Source organism: Anser brachyrhynchus (assembly GCF_964034855.1).
Source record: "Anser brachyrhynchus genome assembly, chromosome: 1".
In the NCBI taxonomy this organism is placed as follows: domain Eukaryota; kingdom Metazoa; phylum Chordata; class Aves; order Anseriformes; family Anatidae; genus Anser; species Anser brachyrhynchus.
In genome coordinates this window covers 69,921,173-69,941,460 of record NC_137694.1, presented here as the reverse complement: position 1 = coordinate 69,941,460, position 20,288 = coordinate 69,921,173, and the positions used below count along the sequence as shown (strand labels likewise).

General features: G+C 38.8%; 1 protein-coding gene across 3 annotated transcripts in view; it reads right to left on the bottom strand.

Moving 5' to 3' along the window:
- Nucleotides 1–1,401: 1,401 nt before the first annotated feature.
- PDE3A (phosphodiesterase 3A) overlaps nucleotides 1,402–20,288 on the bottom strand; it is a 266,042-nt gene continuing 247,155 nt past the window's right edge. For all 3 annotated transcript variants that reach the window (XM_080582850.1, XM_080582851.1, XM_080582852.1), the window contains 2 exons: nucleotides 15,986–16,226; nucleotides 1,402–11,802 (listed from right to left, as the gene is read on the bottom strand). In XM_080582850.1, coding sequence (XP_080438976.1) covers nucleotides 11,555–11,802; nucleotides 15,986–16,226 — 489 coding nt within the window. In that variant the 3' untranslated portion in view covers nucleotides 1,402–11,554. The remainder of the gene's footprint in view (nucleotides 11,803–15,985; nucleotides 16,227–20,288) is intronic.

Genomic DNA, 20,288 nt, shown 5'->3' with positions numbered 1-20,288 from the left:
AGGCAGCTGACCGTCATATGTGAAACACCAATGATATGAAGGGAGCCTGTGGTGGCACAAGGGATAATTAATGTCTTTTTCCACAGGATTTTAGTGAGAGAATTGAAGGGTGAAAAGGAGAAAAAAAAAAAAAAAAGGCAAGCAGAGTGCCAAGAATTCTCTGAGCTTTCTATTTTTAGAGAGACACTTTAAGTGGTTTTTAGGCAGTGGATTTGCTTGAGCAATTGAGAGTAATTTGAACACCTGGAAAATGCAGCATTTAATTGAGCTGCTACTGATTGTGCGTCATGGTCTCCTTTATGTTTTACCAGAACTACAGGAAAGGCTTGTTCATGTGTGGTCTCATTAGCAGATTGACTGCTTCTACTCTGTGTTTTGTTGCTCATCCCTTCCCATGGGAGCCTCTCATTGTTTGAAGAGCTCCAGAGAGAGTCCTGTGATTTCTAAAGACAAGTGTGTTCTTACCTTGGTAGTCTCATCTTTGTGATGAGGTGTATTGAATGAAAAGAGTTTTTCTCTGTCACTCCAGCAGTGTGCTTTTCTGTTGGCAGCTCTGAATCTCTGGGTCAAATGATTCCATGCTACAGAGTTATTAAAAGCTTGGAACAGACCAGCTGCAGGCTTATGAGCATCTTGGTTATAATAAGTATATCCATATTTTACTTTCACACTGGCAATGCTACCAACTAATAAAGTTCTAATCATTGCCTGGTGCAAATTTCCTTACATTTTTGCCATTCAGAATTTAAGCCAGAGAACGGATAAACTGATGGGACTTCAAAATTAACAGACAGGTTTGTGGCTGATGTTTTTCCATATCTTGAAAACTAATTTTTAAGTTATAGGAAAGAAGCTTTGAATAGATAGCTCATACAGAAAATTTTTAGGCAAACATTTCAAACAATTTGTTTGAAAAGCTCTCCAGATTTTGATGAAAGTAGGTAATAAAACTTAAGAAAAAAAATAGGGAAAATTAGATCGCTGTAAGATGCTTTATTTTCTCTCTCTCTTTTTTTTTTTTTTGAAAGTATAAACAGTGATCAAAGAAACATGCTAGATATCAATACTAGTCCACATCATGGACTACAAAATCTTTCACTGTAAAATGACAGTATACTTATCAAAACAGTTGCATGAAAATTGATTTAACTTACTGATGTCCCACTTTAACATTGTTTTTGTGATTAATAAGGAAAACACTATTAAGGTGACACATTTCATTTTCTCTGGAAACATTAGCTACTCTGCATTACTAAGACTAAAAAGTTCATAACATAAAGCATATTCAAACAGTATGGTCCATATTGGACTGAAAAGTAGACAGACGACAGATGTTGAAATAGTGGTCTTCATTAAAGAAGGATGTTTATAATGAAGCCTTCTAACAGATTGTCTGAGTCATGCAGCATTTAATGTGGTATTTATTAGTGATCTCAAATAAAGTGCAGAATTCTATTGGTCAAGTTACAAATAATCAGATACCAATAAATGTGAGCAAGAGTCACAATCACATACAGAGCAGGGCTGGCAGATAATTCAATATTTACCTGCTTTATGGTATAGTCAAACATTTCAGAAGGAATATATGATACACATGCACCAGCATAACCCTGCCATACCCAAACAGGAGAAAAAAACAAGATGGAGTAAGGGTAAAATACCTTCTGCATTGGCAGGACACACGATGGCAAAATGTGACCACTTTTAATGGCTGCACTTTCAAACAGCTGCTGGCCAGCTGGTGGAAGTTCAGCAGAGGATTACAGGGACACTGAGGAGCAGGAGAGGGGCGAGCTTGGCAGCCACCACAAAGCCAGCAGCCCTCACCTCACCCTCTGCTCAGCTCGGTGTTTAGTCACATAACTGGCCTTGAAACAAATTAGAAATCTGCCTTGTCTATGCTGAAAGTTATGTAGTATGAATGACGCCCAAGAGAAATCCTTCTTCAGGATTGTCTAGTATTATCAGTTACCTCAGCAGTTTGATGCTCACCTATTTTATATCCTCCTCCTGAAAGCTCAGAGAGAGCATGTGATTTTGGACATGATATAAAACTTGCTTAACTCCTCCCACCAACCTTACTGAATCAGAGTTTGAAGATGTGATAGATCATCCACTGCCTGGCACTTAAGCAGAAAGCTTAGCACTGAAAGCAAATTTGTTCGATAAAGGAAAAAGAAACACAGCGAACAGGATACCACAGAATTATATTTATGTTGTACATTTGTCTTCACATTGCAACATCCACATTGTTCATTTTGTGACAAGTATTTCTAATAATTTTGAATACATATTTACTGTATAATACATTTTACCAAGAGGCACTTCCAGTAATTCTGGCAAAAAGGAGCTTCATTATAGTGTCTAACTTACAAAACAGTAAAAATAAATAATGTTTATCTAAAAGATTTTTTTTCCTGTACAGAATCTATTTTGTACAAAACATTTATCAGGCATTAACTAAATCACTTAACAAATACTTGTGAAGAGAATATATTAAGTATTGCTACATGTATTGAGTGCAAGATACTAGTGACAGGAAAAGAATTATTCCATTTATGAAAATCACCTAAAAATACAAGGCCTTTTTCCTGAAGTGTTTAAAAAGGAGAAGCTTGGTTACAACAATATTGACAATATATAAATATAAATTAACATATGTAGTACTTAGTGAAAAGAACACTGTGTTAAAAATTGGTGTGTACAAATCCTGAACAAGATGGCACTTTTCTGCATTGCCACTTTGGTTGGCAGTTATTTTTCAAAATATTGCTTCAAAGGAATTACAATGGTATCCAAAACCCTTTCCAAATGCAGCCGTAAAAAAATTACATTTCCCCCCTTTCTCTCACCTTCTGAGGTGAAAAAATCCAGGAGGGATTAATTTGGAAATTCAGTGGTGATTTGCAGCAATGTGCTGCTCAAGCTGAATCTGAATGAACATCACAAAATCTGTCTGAAGCACAGTGCCCTGGGGTCCCAAGGCAGCGCTGGGAGTCAACAAGAGTAAGGGCTCACAGGGTATGAAGGGAGATAACAATTCCTCAGGGTTTTCTGAACTCAGAAACCTCAGTTGGCCTTTTGTGGATTTGAAAATACAAAATTTGTACGATTTGGCCCCAAAATTTGGTCAGGAAGCAAGCATGTCAATTATACCAACACACCCAAAATTTTAATTCAGCAAGTGTTTTGACCTTGCTGGATTGATTTTTTTTTTTAATTACTGCAATGAAAATGGGATTTTATTTATTTATTTATTTATTTATTTATTTATTTAAATATAGCTTGTATGTGTTGTGCATACTTGCATATTTTTAGCCAGATAGCAAAACTGTGTTGGAAAACCATCATTTTTGAAAGGTACTACTTCCACTGGAGTTGCTGAGGCAAAGGTTAGAAAATGTGTTTCTGTTGGAAAATGTCCCAGATGTTCTTCTATCAAAAGCACTAAGAACAAATAAACTGCCACCCCTCAGTGAAAATGTTATCTGTTAAATAAACATAACCTACAGTATGAATTACATCTTTTTTAAAATTGAACTTAAATTACTTTCCATCATGCAAACATCTTACATTGATTACTCAAGAAAAGACTTGACTTTAGAAAAGTCATGACCAAATGTATGTTGACATGGCTGAAATATTAAAAATACCATCAACACCACATGGCAGTTATAAATGCTGTCTTTGATCTTTTAGATACCATCTGCAGTACTGCATTAAGGTTTATAAACACCTAAAATGAAAATTTTGCATACAAATATAGATTTTAATTGTGTGTCAGAATCAGGGAGGAGTTTCAAAAAGAAAAGATAGCTTTAGCAGATGATAGGCTTTCTATCCAAAAAAGTATGTACATGCCTGGCAAACTAACTGCTTTCTCTCTGCTCACATTACAGACCTATTTTTATATTTATTTTTCCTTTTCATAAAAGCATGGGGGAAAAATGACTGGGGTCGGGGAACAACATAACAAAAACAATTCTCCTTTAAATAAATATTTAAAAGCAACAAGCAATTGCTAATTCACATTAATTGTTTGCAAGTGTTCGCTGTGATAAAGGAAGACGGTGTTGGGAAACAAAGCATCTAAGCTCACTGCGCTTGGGGCTACAGCCGTGAGCCAACCATGGCGAGGTGGGTATAGAGTTGGATTGCTTTATCCACAGGTATTTCTCCAGCTACTTTGACAACAGCACTCTGAAATCTGACATTTGTTCCCTCCTGCTGCATCCTCCACCATCCACAGGCTGACGGTGTGAGCACAGCTCCTGCTGCAAGTCTGAAGATGTGAGAGCAAATGCATGCCTGCCTTGCTGGGGCCACGGCATGTGTTGCACCTTGCTTGTTTAATCTGACTTCTATGGCCCTTGAGCCAGGACAGGAGATTTCAGTCATAAAAGGATATGCAGCCCACAGCTGTGACAAAGTCCCTTATGTCTGCTCTTATGCTTCTACACAGCCAGAAAACAGAAACGCATGTGTTTTCCCATCCAAGTCACTGCTAGGAGAAAAGATTTCCCATGCCTGCAAATTTTGGTGTGCTCCTGAGTGTATCCAGGTCTCATATGCCAGCAGCAGCAGGACAGGTCTCACCTCTTGTCCAGTTTCCACACCGGACATACCACAAAGCACAGCTTAGGAAGTAAGAAACAACAAGCATAGTACAGCCACCTAAAAAATCTCAATTGAAATAAATATTATCATTTTTTCCTCCTCTAGCACCAAGAAAAGTTTTCTTTGATGACAGAGGACTAGAACACTTCAACCAAAAATCCTTCTTTTACTTCATACTTCAGCTCAACAGACCACTGACATGGCCGGTTGATTATACCTAATCACCTTTAAGAAGGAATTGTTTTACATCTGCAAGCACTCAGGGAAATTTCTGCGTACACCTTAAATGACACTGGCAAGCTTTCAAGCTGTGCAATGCTTATTGTTGTTTCAGTTTTGCCAAAGAAGTATTGTTAACTAGCTCAAGCTTTTACCCTATCTGCCATTGTGAGAATGGACTCTCCAGAAATAAATCAGTGCTCATCTCCCTGCCAGCTCCTGAGGAGTTTGCATCTCCCTAAGACTTCAGGCAGGGACTCACAGGGGCAACGTTTGCATCCTACTGAGGAGGTGTGATGATTTTTTCATCAAAAATCACCTGCCTGCCAAGCAAATCACACTAAAAGGCTCTGAATAAATTATAATTAGGAAGTAAATGGAGGGTAACTCTTGCACTGCTCCCTTCAACATGGAGATTCAATAACTACCACAGCAGGGGCTAAAACCATGCTTTGATTTACCTCCAGAGGAATGTTGTTTTGCTAAATGAAAGTGATGAAATTCAAAGAAAGATTTATCTTACTCAGTTGTTCTCAAATGTACTGGTGCTATTTTGTTCTAATTCAAAGTTTGCCTTCAAAAATTTATATTTTTGCTAGTTTTTCCAATGATTGCTTAAAATAGTTTTCACCTTGATTTCAATTATTTCCTCATCCATTCAACAACACTTAACAGGTGCATTTTCTTCAGGAGGCCTGAACACTGAGAACACATCATAAGCGTATTTTCTTTACTCCTTCCTTTCAAATTTATAGGCTTTTACTCCTACTAACATTAAAAAAAAAAAAAAAAAGTCATTCAGATGTCAAAGGGTGCTTTTATTTGTTCAGTCGCTTAAAATTTGAAAAGAAGATTCCTCTGCCCTAGTTAATGTGAACATTTCTCTTTAATGCTGTGACCATTTTGACTAATGCTGCAACATCAGCTAAAAACCCTGAAACTCCAGGCTTACTTCACTCCAATGGGATTAACATTTGATTTTGAAAGAAAAGGAAAATTAAGCATGTTGGATAAAATTTGTTTCATGCTGGACTGTATTTTCCTTTTCTCTTTCCTATGAATTGCTACTCTGACTCTCCCTGTATGTCTGAACTCAAAGACTACTTACAGCAGCACTGTGCTGCCAACCGAGGAATACCCAACTTCTCAAACCAATATCCAGGTCCAAGACTAGAGAGAACAAGCGAGCATCCACATCTGCTTCCCACCTGCAGCAGACCAGGGAGAGGCACGTGCCCTGATTTAATGCTCAAGATTCTCATGCTCGTGCTTAAACTGAAACCTTTTTGCTTTAAACATGTAATTCTGGAACATCTCAACCATAACAGTGCTTGAAAAAGAAATAGCAACTACTCTACCTTTTATGAATCACAAGGTTTTCCAACAGTCAAGCCTCTGCTTTCTGAGAAAGAAAAGCCACAAACTCTTTGCTGCCCTCCCAGCCTATTGAGTGTCCCTTCTATTAGATGGTTCCTCTCTAGAATGAACTGCAGCACACCTCCGTTGCCTCTCCCACACTTGGATCAGCCGATGCGTCTCTCTGGGCTGTTTGCTGGTCAAGCATCTTGTGCCTGCTCTGGGTCCCAGCCCTGGGCACAGCCAGGTTTGCTGCCTGCCCAGGTTCACATTGACTGGCACTTCTGGCAGTGCCTATGGAAAATCAGTGAGAGGGTGGATTCAAACCTCCACCCATGTACATCAGCAGCAACCCCCTCACCATCGCCCCACCACAGGATCACACCCCCACACAGGCCAAGCAGGATGTGCCAGGTAACTAATGAGGCTTTGCAAAACTACTTCATTAAAACCTGGGACCAACCACAAACCTTTTGCTGAACTACACTGATGACAATTTTTTTCAGAAGTGCTTAAGGTTCATTTTGAAAATAGACAAAATTCTCTAACATCCTAAGTCCCAGCCTGTCAAGTACCTAAACTGACAGCCACTCCACACCTACTCAGTTCACAGCTCGGTAGCATGGATGAAGCACTGTGTGTGGAGGTGCCCAGACATAGGAACATCGGAACATAGGCTGGGAAGTGCTCGTGGGCTGTACCACCGACTGATGCTCAGTTTGGTAAGAACCTTGGCCTCTCCACACTGCATTCTACTACCAGAGGCATTTTGGAGGGAAGGAGGGAAGGAAAGTAGAGAGGTCGGTCCAGACTTTCAAAAATATTTTTGTATCTAAAAACATATGTTAAAAATGCAGTCTCCAATCACATCTGCCTAGGAACCATCTATTCTCTGAATGTGACAGTCATTTGCAAGGAGAGCCAGCACCCTGCACATGGTCACAGGGGAGGGTATTGGTGACACACAGTCATTTCTCTATCTTTCCATAAGGGATTTCATTTACAGAGGAAGGAAATTTAAAATGCTGCAAGGAACACTGGAGAATTACTCTTTCCTAGTAGATTCCTACAACTTATTTCTGATCTATGGCTCACAGCACCACATCAAATGCTTTTTCTATTGGAGGAAGCAACTGATTTTTAGAGGTGTGTCAACACATTCTGTACATCAAATGAAACATGTAATGCCAGGTTCCCTCAAAAATTAGAACATAAGAAGTAAACTATGACACTTTGAAAGTGGTAGAAATTTTTACTTCCAGACATTGTTTTGGGTTCTTGAAAACCAAAGTCTTAGACTCCTCATAAGAGAAAATGTAATAAAACAATTAATTTGAGGCTTTCATAATCTCTACTTCATTGTGTTCCTTCTGCACTACAAGCATAAAAAGAGAAGTTATATTCCAGAGTAAACATCATGTGACTACTAAGCAAACTGGGAATATGGGGACAAACGGGTTTATATGTAATTGCCAAGTGATGAGGAGAGCATTCTTCTCACTGCACAAGAAGCTGCAAGTCCTACAAAAAGCCTCCAATTTAAGGAAACAGCAAACCTCCTAGACTAGAAAGGAACAGGATCATCCCCCAGGTGCCATTACAGTGGAAAAAGCAAAACACTGAATCTGGAAAACATAATCTGATACTTCTCTCCCTCTCTGTTTTTAAAGAATTGAAAACTAAAATACATATATATATATTTTTTAAACTGCAAAACACTGTTTAAATAGGGCTTACTTTCTCTAGCATTTGATGAACCCCTTTACACAATGTACATACCAGAAACCCAGATCAACTCTTTAAATATCCTACCAGAAATCTGAACACTTCGATGATATAATCCTTCCTTCCTTCCTTTCCTTCCTTCCTTCCTTTTCTTTCTTCTTTCTTTTTCTTTCTCTTCTTTCTTTCCATTTTTTTTCACCCACATACTGCACAGGTTGTGGTTTAGGGTTTGCAGCTCCAAAGGATTGCACAAAGTGGAAAACCATCAAGGTCTAGCCTCAAAAACAGTGCTGTAACTGCATGTCAAAAGGTTTGCCTCCTTTGGACAAGAGACTAGTATAAAAACCAACAACAACAATAAAAATTAAAATCCAGTCTGTTTCACTATCTACTTTAAAAAAAAAAAAAAGGCAAACAAATGTATTCACACATTTGATGAAAAATATCTCTGATATTTTCTTTGTGTTATATTTAAACCAACCTGGGGAATTCCCTGTTCATTTTTTTTCCCAGAAATACATTGCAAAGATGCAAAATCAGATTGATAAGGAGTGAATACCTGCAGAAATTAGATTTTACCATTAATTATGTGGAATGCAAAAAAAATCACCAGTCCCAGTCCCAGATACTTTTGCTTCTTTGCTAGCAGTTTGGATAAATTGCCTGTCAGCAATTCCCATACTGTAAAAGACCCGAGTTAATCAAACTGCACCCACAAATAGGCTTGTGTACCAATGTAGTAATTTATAACAGCTGCATTGTTAGCATTGTTATTATAGAAAGAAAGCTTAACACATAAGAGCAGACAATGATTTTACCTATTGGCAACCAAAAATGATGAATAACAAAAATAAAATAATTCCCTTTCAGAAAATTTTTAGGATATTTTTTCTTGGTTCAACCCTGTATATTTGCTTAGATGAGTTAATGAAACTTTAGTCATGGGAACTGGCCTCATTCTTGATTGGTTCATCTTAATTTTACCAAGTGGACACCCACTGACACTTTGTGTAATAATTTTTTTTCTTCTTCTAGCAAAAGCAATATAAAATCAATATAAAAAATCCAGTTCCAGTGAGCATGCACTGAAAAAAAGAAGAAAAATATGCATAGAGATGTGATATTTTAAAGCATCTCTATGTTTAATTTTTAAGGGCAGAATTAAACACATTAAATAATTCTGGCACTATAACATATGCATGTCACTTGTACAAGAAAACCCCAAATTAAATGGTTAATTGAAGTAACAGAAAAGGTATGAAAACAATGCAAGCTGAAATTGGTGGAGACTTGCTGAGATCTTGGAGAACACTCAAGTGATGACACTTTTTCTTTTGAATTAATTCTATCCTTTCCCTTTAAAACAATAGTGGAATTTGGATCTTTGTTCTTCTGATTTCACCGAAAACCACTGACTAAATTTTTCTGCTGGTAAGAGCATCCAGAGCCATGCTCTACAGTCATTCCGTCAAAATGCAAACATCTTCTCTGCTGGTAAAAAAACACAATCCTCTTTATGCAAAGCAAAAAGAAACTCTGACAACACATATTGGCTTTGATAGAGAGGGTTTTCTAACATTTTTGGGGAGGTATCAGTAGGACTAGGAAATACTGTGAATGCATAACAATGGCAAAAAGCGATGGATGCAATGTCAGCAATTTAATATAGAAAAGACTTCTACGAACTCTTCCTTTCAAGCACTCTCACTCCCATAAGCAATTCTCTTCTTGGCAAGGGACTGCAAGATTAGCATATAAAAAACATATGTAGTCAAACCATTTTTGAGAGATATTGATCTTCATATATATATATATAATTATTTTTGTGGAGAAAAACAACAACAACAACAACCTGTAAATTGCGTGGTACTGGTTGCTACTGCCAGTCCCAAAGAGCATTAATATGCTAAAGCCATGATCCTGTAGACCAGTGGCTTCCCAGAAGGTTTTACACATATTCAAGACTTTATTTGTTGGGTTTGAAAATGGCTACACTGTATAAAAATGCTTTTGTATTTATTCTTAAAAAAATTAGCTTTACAAAAAAAAACCAACTTTTTTTCTTTTTTTCTTTTTCTTAAAGATATCATTATCTACAGGAACCCATAAAAATTTCTCCATATTTACATCTAGATAGCTAATCATTGACAAATATAATATTGTGAAATAAAATATTGAAGGTGAATATTCAACTTTTTAAATAGACGTTTGGCTCACAGCATAAACAACAGAGAAAAACAAACAGAACAAAACAAAAATATCTGCTCTTCTACAGGCCCGATCTTTTCCTCTCATTAAAAAAAAACAAAAAAACAAAAAAACAAAACAAAACCAAACAAACAAAAAAAAAGAAAACAGCAAACAAAAAGTAAGTATATTGGTGGGATCAAACACACTGCTTCTAAGCAGAACGCCATCTACAAACTGCTCCCAACCAGCCCTCACACTGAAAAACAAGCTCTCTGAAGCTCATGTGAGTGGTTGCTGAGACATATGCAGGACTGGCACCATTCTCCCTCCCCTCTCCTAATGCAACATTCGCATTTTATTTTGAGAAATGACCCCCATGCTCCCCTTCTTTTGCTCTCAAGAAACGTTGGCTTAGCTTTGCTCCAAAATCATTATGTTTGGCCACTGATGCATGGAGGCATACTGTTAGGGTGGAAAGATGGCAGTGTGCCTCTAGTTTCCATATGTGCACGTACATTTGCTTTCTTCTCTCTCCTGCTCAAACATATATGCCATTCACACACTCAGAAGTGGACAGAGGGCCAGATCCTTACAAGAGCAGTGTGCTGCATAACCCCTCGTAAGCCTCCCTGGAAATAAACGCCCCGGCACTTCCCTTTCGCCAGCAGTCTGAGAAATGCCAGAAGAGGAGGAGGAGGAGACAGAGACGAAGCTAGCATGGGCCCTACTGCAAGGCTGCTGCCTGCAGCCGGTGTGCAACGCAGGACTTGGAGGATGACGGGAAACACAGAGCTCCTCACAAAGGGCTCCAGCTTCCTCATGGGCACAAATTCTCTAAAATTCACGCCTCCTGTTCATTGTCATGTATCAGGACATGTGCTACAGCTAGTCTAATAAGAACTCAAACTATGCTATATGACACACACACACACAAGCACCCCCCTCACGCACACATATATGTTGCCAGGATACATCGGCATTCATGTAAAGCTTTGGAACTGTTATCCCTCAGCATTAAGAGCAAAAGATACTTAACTGGTACCTCGCTGTTAACTACAAATGTGCTTTAGAAGCAGCATTTCTTTAGATAACTTCCTTCTGTAAATATCACAGTGACCATAAAATATCATTAAATCTATTTTGCTGAAGTGCACAGCCAATAACCCTGGCTATACATATATATATATATTTATATAATTCCATCCCCCACCCCCACCTCCAAATCTCTGTAAAGAAAGTCTGTAAAAGCCGGTGTCTCAGTGTGAAAGCTTCCTTGAGCATAGGAGTTTAAACAATGTACCTCACCATAAAAAGGAAAGAGAAACACATTAAACAGCTGTAGGCGCATAATCCCATACTTCTACAGTGTTGTGTCTAAATGCTGTGCTGGCTTGAGAAAGAGTTTGTGCACAAGTCAATCTGTCTTAAAATACTGCTGTAAATATTGTCATTGGTTTGGTTCTACAGTTGTGTCCTCCTCTTCATCCCTCTTGGGCTTCCCTTTCTCCTCCTCCTCTTCCCTGATGGCCTGAATTTGTTCTGAAGATTGGTGCAGTGTGGATTGCTCTGCGCCTTGCTTCTCTGTTCCAGCTAACCTCTCCTCATCCTCAATTACTTTCTTCCACATTTTATGGTTCTGGAGCAGGTGCTGAGTGATCTGACAGTAGATTTTCCTCCTCTTGAACTTCTTCTTTCCTGTAAAATACCGTGTGATGTTAATGTTCTTTGAGGGAAGAAGGAGAACAGACTGAAGGTGTAGGAAGTAGGGTGTGTTATAACATACAGGAATTGCACCAACAGATTTTTAAAATCACAAACTTAAAGATCCTTAAAAACTCAGAAAGTCATGTCAACCCAGACCTCCAGGAGAAAACTTTTCCCACGCAGTCTGAGCCCCAGCCTTGTCTTACCATGGACTGCATGCTGTCCCTTACTGTATAGCTCACAGAGACATCTAGTGTTTGAACGATGATGCACAAAATATGTTTCTGAGCTGTTTCCACTCACTGTTTTGGGATTAAGTGCTTCAAGACAGCGATCATTTTACTCTGTAACACAGACATTAAACCCCCATCCCAAAATAGATCTCTGCTCACTGCTCTAGAAAAAAAAAATCCTGTGTTTTCTCACATTTTGCCTTTGATCTGAGAAGTGTTGTAGGAGAGTAACAAACTGAGTAAGCATTAGTAATCAAAGGAGGGAACCCGTTCCTATGTTCCCTTGTCAGAGATTTACTACTCTACCACTACAGTGAAGATGATCATAAAGCCTTTGCACAACATTGCTCCAGCAACAGAGTTTGATCACTGATGAAGTGGTCACATAGCCAAACACTATCAGGAAGTATCTCATATCTCTGTTTTTGATTCATCAGTCCCCTCCTGTTAATCTGACAAATGTTTTTGTCACTGTTAGTTCTCAGGGCTCCTGACACAGCTGCACCACAAGTGTTTTGCTTTCTGAAGTGGCTTTTTTTTTTCTTTTTTTTTTTTCTTTTCCTATGCCTGTATGGCCTGTCCAACACGAATTGTTAACTCCTTAAAACTACAAAGCTTGAAAATTTTCCCTGATCATTAACAGTGGCAATGTCAGTGATAGAACTGAAATAATAACCCCTCCAAAGACAACTGCTGATTTCTTTTTTTTTAAAGAAGGTGACGTACAAGAATGTTTTGTACCAAATAAATTTGCGTGGATTAGCACTTGCAGGTTGCCTGAAGTATGTCTGTGTCAGGGTCCAAAACGTTTAGCCCTTGAAGCTTCTGAACTGGAAACAAAGAGCTTTTCACTGAGCACAGACCAAATCCAACTCAATCCTTCATTAGAAAGCCCTTGGTTCTCTGTAGGAAACCTTCAGGTTTAGCACTAATAAAAAGCCCCTACTCTGCCAATGCCATAGCAGGACATTCCCTCCTGGCTTTCCTGGGTGACCTGCATCTTGCTGCTCTCTGCAGAGACCACTGAGCACTTGCTGTGGTGATAAAATTTGCCTGAATCACTAAAGACTGTTTAATTTTTATATTTACAACAGAACTTTGAGAAAATTACATGCTCCTTTATAGTAACAAAATAAATCACTTTTAGGCTACCTTAAATTTTCATAACTCTACATATATCTCTGCTGTTTCAGTGAATTATCAGGAGCTACATTTTCTGCAACAACTATATTTCCATCTACCTAAATTTCATGTCCATCAAGAAAAACATCACCAACATCTCCACAACACGTGGTATTTATGTATCTCACATCTTATCCTTTTATTTGTAAGTTTCATGAAGGTTTAGAACATCCATAACTGTGTTGATAATAGGAACAAATTTCTAATTACTTTTAAAACCTCTATATCCACACAAAAAATTCTGTAGATTCCTAATGCAGATGCATACAGCCACAGAGAATTTAGCAAACCAGAAGAAAACAGTTTTTAATATGTTGGTATGACTGAGATGAGCACCTCACATTCAGTAAGAAGGAAGCAGGAAGAACTTCTTTGGCTATTTCAAAACTTTTGATACGTTCATTTTTAAGGTTTTGAAAAAGATACAAAATGTAAAAGTAATAGCTTGAATAATAAAATATTATCATGAGGTGGAATATCATGAATCCTAGGCTCCTGAGGGAATTGGCTGATGTAGTCACCAAGCCACTCTCCATATCTGAAAAATCATGGCAGTCAGGTGATGTCCCCAGTGACTGGAAAAATGGGAAGATCACTCCCATTTTAAAAAAGGGTAGAAAGGAAGACCTGGGGAACTACAAACTCGTAAGCCTCACCTCTGTGCTTGGAAAATCATGGAATGAATCCTCCTGGAGGCAATATTAAGGCACATGCAGTCCCATGGGACAGCCAGCTTGGCTTCACCAAGGGTAAATCGTGCCTAACCAATCTGGTGGTCTTCTGTGATGGAGTAACTGCATCAGTCAACAAGGGAAGACTGACTGATGCCATCTACTTGGACTTCTGTAAGCCCTTTGACACAGTCCCACACAACATCCTAATCCCTAAATTGGAGAGAGACGGATTTGAAGGGCGGACCAGCTGGTATATAAGGAATTGGCTTGACAGCTGCACCCAGAGAGTAGTGGTCAATAGTTCTATGTCCAGATGGAGACTGGTTATGATTGGTGTCCCTCAGGGGTCTGTCTTGGGACCAGTGCTTTTCAATATCTTCATCAATGACATACATGATGGGATTCAGTGCAGCCTCAGCAAGTTTGCAGATGACACCAAACTGAGTGGTACAGTTGATACCAAAGAAGGAAGGGATGCCATTCAAAGGGACCTGGGCAGGCTGGAGAAGTGGGCCAACATGAACTGCATGAGGTTCAACAAGTCCAAGTGCAAGGAGCTGCACCTGGGTCAGGACACTCCAAGACAGGAGTACGGCCTGAGAGAAGAACTCACTGAGACCAGCCATGCAGAGAAAGACTTGGAGGACTTGAGGGTTCTGGTGGATGAAAGGCTCAACATGAGCCAGCAGTGTGTGCTTGCAGCCCAGAAGGCCAACTGCATCCTGGGCTGCATCAAAACAGGTGTGACCAGCAGGTCAAGGGAGGTGATTGTCCCCTTCTACTCTGCCCTTGTGAGGCCCCACCTGGAGTACTGCATCCAGGTTTGGGGCCCCCAGCACAAGAAAGAAGCGGACCTGTTAGAGTGAGTCCAGAGAAGGGCTACAAAGATGATCAGAGGACTGGAGCATCTCTCCTGTGAAAAAGGGTGAGAGAGCTGGGGATGTTCAGCCTGGAGAAGAGAAGGCTCTAGGGAGACCTTTCAATTGAGACCTTTCAATTGAGACTTTTCATTGAGACCTTTCAATACTTAAAGGAGTCTTTATGGATGGAGAAGGACGCTTTACTCGGGTAGATAATGATAAGACAAGGGGGAATGCTCTTAACCTAAAAAAGGGTAGATTTAGACTAGTCATTAGGAGGAAATTCTTCACTGTATGGGTAGTGAGGCACTGGAACAAGTTGCCAAGAGAAGTTGTGGATGCCTCATCCCTGGAGGTGTTCAAGGCCAGGCTGGATGGGACATTGGCCAGCCTGATCTAGTGGGTGGCATCCCTGCCTATGGCAGGGGTGTTGGAGTTAGATGATCTTTAAGGTCCCTTCCAACCCAAGCCATTCTATGATTCTATGATATGATTCTATGAATATTGAAAAGAAAACAGAAGATGACTAAAAAATGGTTGGTTTTCAGTATGACAAGTGTTAATGATGACCCGTGCTTTTAACTTAAAAGCAGCATTGTTGGACTTGACTAGCAGGGACACAGAATATTACACAATACAGCAATGAGATGAATGGCAACTAAGAATGTAAAAGTAAGGCTAGACCCTAGAATGGATAAATGAGAACACACTTCATCTTTCTTCTTAATACAGAAACGTCAGTTTCAATGCTTTGGGGTCTCTGTTGGTTACCAACCTTATAGCTTTTCATCTGGTAGACAATTCCATAAATGTGAACCTGCCACAGAAATGTGTAGTTCTGTCTGGTATTAGAGAGATGATCCTGTAGAGCTGGTGGATGCTAAAATAAACCTGTGCACACTATATTATTTAATGTTTACTTTGAACTTTGGGCATGAAACGATATGGGGAAGAATAGAAAAGTTAAGGTTGTTAGAGAAAAGGCTATGTATCAGTGTTTCACTAGGGCAATAAAGGCTGGTGCTTTCTAGACAGATGAGATACAGGGAAGGGAGTGCCAATGTGACTAACCTCATGACAACTTCACCAAGGACAGCGCTGAATCACTGTGACTCTGGAGAGGTTCACGTAGAACATGACTCTACGCTTTTACAATATGACTTCTTAGTTTTTGGTCATAATATGGAACTTTTTCTGTTGAAAAAAATAAGTGTGAGTAACTTACTAGATTCAGCATTTTCACACGTTTCCATTTCTGCTGTGTCTTCCTCTTCATGCTCATCAGTGTCTCCTGATTCATCACTATCTTCTATCCATTTTCCTGGCATCAGCCCTGCTGAGTCATAGGAGTTACACAGTGGTCCCACAATGTGAGTGATGAAAGATTCCTGAAGGTGTGCCAGCTGAGGAGCAGAGCGATCCATGAAAGGACTGATAGGCAGGCCCAAGCTAGCCTCTTCATCACCCTGGAGAAGAAAAACAGCAGTAATTTCTCTGAAGTGAATGAAAGAAAAACTGTGTCATGAAAAGGAGCAATGCACATCAAACCAATTAAAAATGATGAAAGAAAAATAGTTCTACTGTAATGCCACTTCCATACCATGCCAGAGTGACATTATTACAGTGCCATCATCTCAAATGATTCATTGAAGTTACAGCTCTTTTCTTGTAAGAGGACCCACTACCAACAGTGTGAATTTAACAAGAATGTTACTTTGATGACTGCTCAAAATGATGCCCACCACCACTGTCCTGTACTTTGCACTGAGTTTGAAAGTTTGAAAACTGATGATTTCCTGATTTCTTTACATTATTTTCAGAAATGTTTTCTGATTTTGTGATTGTTAGCTCATTCTCCTTGTGCTCAGCCAACTGTTTGCAGGGGACAAAACTGAATTGCTGCAAGCCAGAGCCATCTCATTGACCTAGTTTTCTTATGGATTTTGTCCTTATTACACATTTCTTAAAACAAAGAACTCCTTTTGGCTTTGGGTCATAATTATCTGCTTTCTGGAAATACTAGAATGATCCCCATCAAAGTAGGCATAACTCAGAAGCAGTAAATCTTTCCCATAAAGCTTTTTGCTATCTTTTCTTGGGGAGAGAGAGATGAGAGGGGGTATAGGAAGACTTATTTGCCTCCTCTCATGATGTGAAAAAGGTCGAACTTTCTTGCAGTAGAAAGTCTGATATTCTCACTCACCCCTATCATAGCAAAGCCTCTGGTGATATCAGCGAGTTTTCAGCTGAGTAGACATGTCAAGACTGAATGCCACTTCCCCAGTAAAACAAACAAACAAACAAACAAACAACAACAACAAAAAACACACACAAAAAACCACATCCCTTTAATCAAACCTGTTATGCAAATTAAGACACTAATACAACATGGAGGGCTATTTTTTGAGAATACAGATTAGAATCTGCGCAGACATATTCACTTTCCATGAATTTACATGTTGCCTGAATTTATTTCCTGGCAATCTAAATTTTCTAAAAGTCAGAGACAATGTTATCTGGTCAACAACTCATTGATAGCTTGGAAGGTCAATGAATGAGAGTTCGATTTTGAAGCATGTACCACAAACATCTCACTTCCTTGTGGTTCCTTGTGGTTTGTTTTGTTTTTATTTTTGTAATAACCTACCAAAAACATTATACTCAATCATTAAATGCAGAATATTAGTCTTAACAAAACACTGAAACATGTCATCCATCCTTGAAATAACAAGCAAATTAAAAAGAAGTGGCAACTCGCTCTTCTTCACAGTAACACATTTGAGATTTCATAGTTGTCACTAGTGGGAAGAAAGCTGACTATTAAAATGTTTACAAGTTCTTTTTTCATGTCCAGTTAAAACATGATTTATTATGTGAAGTATATTGCAGCGCATTTTTTGATTCTTTTTAATGTAAGTCTAGCCTAACTTTGAATAAATATGCTGAACACGTGGAGGGAAAAAATGAAACATACTGTAACAATATGGTGCAGGTTTTTGAACAATTATATGCAAAACACTTGTTATTTTATGGGAGTTAAATTCTTCAGAGGAATCAGTGTTTATTAAAGGAAACCCAAGAAAAATATTTCACTATTCTCACAGCATAGGCTGAATGTAGGCTTTTTGATAACAACAGTTCTGGGGAAGTTCAAACTTCCCATAAAATTTTCCTCTTCAGAAGTGAGAAAAAGAATGCTTTTCCCTACTCAGAAGAAAGTTGATGATCAAAAGCATGGCGAAGATGGTTTAATACAACACATACAGTATATTTCATTAGAGAAAGTCGGGTTTTAACCTAGGTTAAATAAATTGAAAATCTAACTTATTGTCCTTAGTGTCAAAAGTAGGTCCTAGGAAGAATATGCTCTTTGTTTTCAGCCCTATCATAGAATCACAGAATTGTTTGTGTTGGAAGGGCCCTTAACAGCCATTTGGTTCCAGCCGGCCCTGCCATGGGAAGGGACACCTCCAACCAGATCAGGTTGCCCAAAGCCCCATCCAACCTGGCGTTGAACACTTCCAGGGATGGGGTATCCACAACTTCTTTGGGCAACCTGTTCCAGTGCTTCACAACCCTCTGAGTAAAGAATTTCTTCCTTATATCTAATCTAAACCTACCCTCTTTTAGTTTACTGCACTTCTACACCATTAACTACACTTCCTGACAACTACACTTCCTGACAGAGTCCCTCTCCAGCTTTCTCAAAAGTCCCAGTATCCTGTCAGGATGGCAACTCATGTCAGGCAAAAGACCAAACAGAAAATGTATCAGTACATATTGATTTCTCAGTATAGTGAATATACATCTTTTATTAAAACAAACAAACAACAACAAAAACAACAAAATCAAACTGACCACCCAATGTCTTATAATTCGCAGGTGAAGGGTTCAAAGACTTTTGCCCACAGTTCCCATGCCAAAAGTAAAGTCAGTAACGAAGATAACAAACGTGCTATTCTGAAGCAAAATTTGCAGAGAAGATAAATCTTAAGATTATTTATTTTTAATTACAGTATTATGAGAAAGATTATCTGCAGCAGTCCTTTGGAGCAACTTCCAAGAGCATGAAAATATTAATAGCACACCTTTCTGACTGATGGACAACGACATAGATTTTACTGTGGAAGAGCATCCTCTCACACATGTTCCTCCCAAGCTAAACTCAGAGCTCACTTTCTGACATGCTGATGATACCACTGTATTGGAGCACTTACTGCCCTCTGAAATTAGTTATTCTGGACCAAAGAAAAGTCATATCATATATATGACTAACAAGTTTTGTTTGTATGCAGTGGTCACACACATCAGCTATGATCATCACCAGAATTAGGTGAAGTACAATTTGTTGGGAGAACTTTAATGAGAATAAACAAAGAAAAGCATTTCCTGAAAGAAAATGTGGGAGATGAAGGTTAATTACTGCTGTTATGGGATTCATTCTCTTCTACAATGAAAAAAAAAAAAAAAAAAGGAAAATTGAACTAACTATATTTGTAATATATGTAAGAATCTTTGCCATTTCTTTTACTCAGGACTGTTTAAAGAAATAAAGGACCTTCAGGGCAATGTCTTAATTTTGACCCTTCTTCCATTTCTTTACATACTCCAGAATGCAGAAGCAGAATAAAATCCTACTTTTTCCAAACTCTAAGTACAGTAAATTTGAGTAAAGATGACAAGGCTTTAAAAGGGGTTATCCTGTGACTTTAAGTCAGTCTACCCTCCCCTAGAAGACTGTCCAGTGTCTGATTCAGTGATTTAGCTTGCATGCTTCCTCCTGAAAAGACAGGATGTGAAGTTCAGTCTAACCAGCACATTCAAAATGTCTTTCCACTCAGGAAACAGAGGAATAACGTGGGAACAGCTCTGTCTCTTGCACTCAGCATGCCTAAATAAATTATAATGAGAAAAGTTTCAATTAAGAGCACCCTTATACCTGGCAGGAGAGCACCAGTGCCTGGCTATATTCCCAGGTCTTTGTAAATCAGTCTGTGGCTGTTCTCCCTCCTTGTGCTACCATCAGCTGAGTCTTGCATTATTATTGCTGTTGTACTAACAAACCTTTGGAAAGCTGAAAGTGATGTCAAAAAAACAAAACAAAACAAAAAAAAGTATGAGCTAGGATCAACATGTAGGGAGCAGATATGGTTAGTCTGTAATAAAATGAAAGTCAACAATGTTACAATGGCATTCATATTCACTACATAAAGGTTCTATGTGTGTGTGCACGCAGGGACATGGCCCAAGGGGAAACTAAAACAACCCCTCTTCTTTGTTTAGATCATCTCAATAAGGATGTCATGTCCAGTTTTAGAGAGCACATGTCAACAAAAGTGTGAGCCACCTGGAGTCACTGCAGAGAAGAGCAATGAGAACCAGCAGATGTCTTGAAAAGATATGGAAGAAAGGATGAAAAAATAGTTTGTACTAAAGAAGACTGAAAGAAGGATGACAAGCCAACAGAAAAAAAGTAGGAAAAGAACAACTAGTTCACCATGTACATGGTAAGGATATTGACAGACTAG